General features: G+C 33.2%; 1 protein-coding gene across 1 annotated transcript in view; it reads right to left on the reverse strand.

Annotated features, from left to right (window-relative positions):
- LOC112158150 overlaps positions 1-3,676 on the reverse strand; it is a 60,144-nt gene extending 56,468 nt beyond the window's left edge. Inside the window, exons 1-4 of the mRNA XM_036210602.1 lie at positions 3,404-3,676; positions 1,916-2,685; positions 1,040-1,348; positions 239-532 (exon numbers count right to left, since the gene is read on the reverse strand). Of these exons, the coding sequence (XP_036066495.1) occupies positions 239-532; positions 1,040-1,348; positions 1,916-2,006 (694 nt within the window). The 5' untranslated portion in view covers positions 2,007-2,685; positions 3,404-3,676. The remainder of the gene's footprint in view (positions 1-238; positions 533-1,039; positions 1,349-1,915; positions 2,686-3,403) is intronic.
- Between the last annotated feature and the right edge of the window lie 1,068 nt (positions 3,677-4,744).

Here is a 4,744-nt window from a genome sequence, read left to right on the forward strand (position 1 = left end):
ACATCAACACCACCTTCACCACTGATCCAACCATGAGGATGAAGTTATGACCAGGAAGATCTGCAGATAAAAGATTTAACAACATCAAATAATATTTTTGCTTTCATTACAAATGCTTGTACATTTACATCTCACAGATAGCGTTAGCCTTTCTCCTCAACAATCATCGGAGAGTTCACACTTTCAAAATAAATCGATCTCACGACGCTGACTTTCTAAATTAAAGTCAATGTTTTACCTGAAAAGTGTAGAACGTAGATGGCATCTGTCTTCACCATGTTGTCCTCAATGAACTGGCAGGTGACTGTTTTATTGTTTCCACTCTGATGTTTCACAGTCAGAATAGAAACACAGTTTGTTTGTCCTCTAAACTCAAACCAAACACCTTCACCAGTCAGATGAGATCCTCTCTCATCCCTCCAGATGATGCTGTTCTCTTTACAGGGAATTCTTTTATCATATCTATTCAGTGAACACTGTAATGTGACATCTCCATTTGGTCTTGGATGAACTTCTGGTGGATCTGAAGAAACTAAAGGAAAACAACAAAAACAGAAAAGTTTCTCTGTTAGATGTTTTTACATGAAAATCTTTTGTCTTCACACAAATGAATCATTCCTACCTTTTGTGTTTTAGAGTAAACTTTAAAGTAAAAAAAAGCAAAGGATGAAGTGATTACCCCCCATTTTTGGTAAACAATTTAGCAATTAACATGTATGGGAAATGCTCAAAAAAATAAGAACATTTTCTGTGTATAAATCTAAAATCAGTCTGTGGTCGGCTCTTTATTTATCTTTGTTGTCCTGATTCTCAAGATCTGTTCTGTCTAACACCTATCTTTTTTCAGAGGAGCGCAGAAGCTCTGAATTAGATCTAAAAAAAACTTCATCTTACCAGTAGATTTAAACATTTTATTTTTACTCTGAAGAGATGTTTTATTCAATCCTAGAAGAAAATATCTCAGATAGAAAAAAAAAGTATATTTTTCAAAACGTTGATATTCATGTTGTTACATATTTGTTCATGTTAATATACTCACTGCTCAAAGTATTGAGAACCACATTGACATCGTTCTCGTTCTCAACCCGACAGACATATTCTCCAGCATCTTCATCAGTGATGTTTCTGATGATCAGAGAGCAGTTATTGCTCACACTCAGTCTGGAAGCTCCAACTGAACTCTGGTCAAAATCTTCAACATGTATTTCTGTTATAAATGATGTAGTTGGATCTCTCCAATACAGCCAGTTAACATCAGAGCATGAGGAAGAGGAGGATTTAGCTCTACAAGGTAAAATGACGTCATCTCCAACTCTGTGATAGAGACGTTCAGTTTGTCCACTGATTCCTGCAGGAGAGAAAAGATCAAACTTAGAGAAAAGTTGAACCTTTTACACAACAAACACTAATAAATCACTAAAAATATGAAATAAATTAATCGCACAGTGTGGTTATTTCTCCTTTACTCCAACACTTGATTAGTCAATCTTTGTGAGATGCTAATATGTAATAAACTATCAGTTCATGGTCGGATTTTCATCATTTGTGATGACCAAACTAAAAAGGTCAAACACTCAAGTTCAAAGCTATCAGTAAATGTTTAATTATTTAATGACTGTTTATATCAGAAACTTGCCATTCTTCTGTAGAGATCACTGTAAAAATATTGAATATTTTTGTTTCCATGTTTGATTCAATTGACTTGTTGAGTAAAGTTCAGTTCTTGATAGATTTACAAATATTTAGAAAAGAACTGAACTACTTTAGAAAAACAGCATGTTCGTCACATTTACAATTAAAGAGTAAAATTTAACTATTTTACTAGGTTTTCTCAACTGTGAAAATACTAGTACTAAAAAAAATAAAGATAAATATAGAGAACTAAATGAATCTAATTAACCCATAAATGCCTCACCTGTAGGAATGTAGACAGCGTCTGTCGTCATTTTGTTATTCTCAACAAACTGGCAGGTGAATCTTTTGTTGTTTCCAGGTTGACGTATCATAATCGCATCAGAATCACAGTTGCAATGAGAAAGTTCAGTTCCAGTTTCATCCACCCAGATGATCCGTTTTCCCTCACAATCAAAATGGTCATAAAATCTCTTCAACAAACATAATATGTGTGTTCTGCCAAAATGTGATCTTGAAAAAACTAAAAAAAAAAGAAAAAAAACAACAAAGATATTACATTATTTTAAGACGATACTCTTAATCCCTATCATTCATAATTTATCATAAATATTTAACAAATTGAATGTGAGACATTTACAGCATTTACTAATATCAATAAAACTGTTTTGAAGTTGGTTATTTAAACAAAACAGGAATCTAAAACATTCAGCTCATCTCATTAATATGTATACTCACTGCTCAAAATGAAAAGAAACACAGAGGCGTCTGACTTTATCCCATTCATGAGTCGACAGTCATATCGACCAGCATCATCATCAGTGATGTTTCTGATGAGCAGAGAGCAGTCGCTGCTCATACTCAGTCTGGAAGCTCCAACTGAACTCTGGACAACATTTTTATCGTGAACTTCTATTTTAAGTGGTGAACTTTCATCTTTCCAGAACAGCCAGTTAACATCAGAGCACGATGAAAAGGAGGATTTAGCTCTACAAGGTAACATGACGTCATCTCCAACTCTGTGATACAGATATTCAGTTTGTGGAATGATTTCTGCAAAAGAGAAAAGAACAAACTCAGAGAAAAATTCATCTTTTCAAACAAAAGTCACTAAGAAACTCACTGAAACTATAGGTAGAAGTTGAAAATAGGAGTTTGCAAAACGCAAATTAAACACGCAGTTTTAAGTTGTAGTTTTTTTCTTTAAAAAAAATGTTAGTACAAAATTATTTCATATTCTCTTTATTTCCAGTATTACAGTTGATGAGATGATAATCTGTTATAATGGTCAATTCATGATTTGATTTCCTCTTGGCAGTCTTAGCTCCACCCACTTAGTAAATTCAGAGTGAGATTTTTTAAAGATTAGAGTAACTGCTTAATATTTACTTAGAAAGTCTTATTTTTTAACTTGCCAGTCTTCAATAGTGATTTGCATAAAATGATATAATTTATTTTCTGTTTAAATTAGACCAATATAATTTACTTTAAGTAAAGTTCAAGTCTGCCTTTATATAGTTAAGCTAATTCAAAAACTACTGAACTACTTTAGAAAAAAACAGCATAAGTTCAAAACGTACAATTAAAGAGTAAAATTAAATATTTATCCACCACTCAAAATGCTTTACAACGATCCACAGAAATCATTGGGAATGTTTTAAATGTACGTTTTTTTGCTTTTTTTTTGTTTGTTTTTTTCCAATTAGGAAAATATTTTAGCCATTAAAAAAGAAAACACTAAATGAATCTAAATAACCCAAAAATGTCTCACCTGTAGGAATGTAGACAGCGTCTATCATGACTTTGTTGTTCTCAACAAACTGGCAGGTGAATCTTTTGTTGATTTCGCTCTGTTTCACAGTCACAACAAAATCACAATCTAAATTTTCACCAAAGAAAAACAGAGGGGATTTTGTAGACACTTGGGTTCCAGTTTCATCCACCCAGATGATCTTGTTCTGCTCACAGAATTCAGGTTCATCATAATTCTTTAAAGAGCATGATAATCTCACTCTTCCATAAACATCCAATGGAGATGGAGAAACTTGAGAAAAACATAAACAAAGAAAACAAATATTGTATTAAGGCGGTACCCTTTAATTCTTAGTATCCCCAGTTTAACATTAAATTCAACTGATTTTTAAATGTGACATGTTGACAATATTGACTAAGATCAATCAAACTTTATCATGTTAAACAAAACAGGAAACTCAAACCTCGACTCACCTCATTAGTGATAACGACATACATTGATCTTTACTGTTTATTGATTCATCAATTCAACCTTTTTATTGTATCACATATTGAAACATGTAAATATATTCTCTAGAGCTGTCAGGCGATTAAAAATTTTAATCGCAATTAATCGCATTGTCTATAGTTAACTAGCAATTAATCGCAAATTAATATGTGGCCTTTTTTTAAAGAAAAAAATGTGTGCTTCGTGGAATTTAGCAGTTCTACATTAATTATGAAAACAAGAATGTCAAAATTAATAGTTTTCATCAGAAATACTTTATTTTGTAACATTATATTGAGATAAACTTTCTTAACAATAAAAGGCTGTAACATAAAATGCCTAACAAAAGCCCAAGTGCAAGTGAAGGGCATTTTAAATTCAAAACTTCAATCAACGTTCAGTAAAATAAAATTAAAAAAACATCAAAATAACATTTCCATAACACTTTCATGTTCATTTTTTGTCAGGACCAAATCCTTTCCTCCTCTGCTGAACTACAGTAATAAATGAAATAGAGATTTATCATTTCCAATAAACTTTTGTTTTTTAAAACCTTAAAGACTGAGAAAAGAGGGATACTCTGTGGATAGTTTGACAGTCTGTTACTGCCGCCGCATTCTCTGACTGCAGCTCGATGCAGCGACGTGTCCAGCGGAGCTCACGCCATGAATATGCCGGCAGACAGACCTCTATGCTGGGGCTGGATCACGCTGAAACCTCCAGAACTTTGGGATATTTTGCATATTTTCGCACGGCCAAAGAGGGACGGGCCACACACTCAAAGCTGAGATTTATCTTTTCATCTACAAATAACTGCCGTTGTTTAAACTACATTTAAAACGTCCCCCGGTGCGCTTGCTGTTCAGAACGTCG

This window comes from Oryzias melastigma, linkage group LG24, assembly GCF_002922805.2.
Source record: "Oryzias melastigma strain HK-1 linkage group LG24, ASM292280v2, whole genome shotgun sequence".
Lineage (NCBI taxonomy): Eukaryota > Metazoa > Chordata > Actinopteri > Beloniformes > Adrianichthyidae > Oryzias > Oryzias melastigma.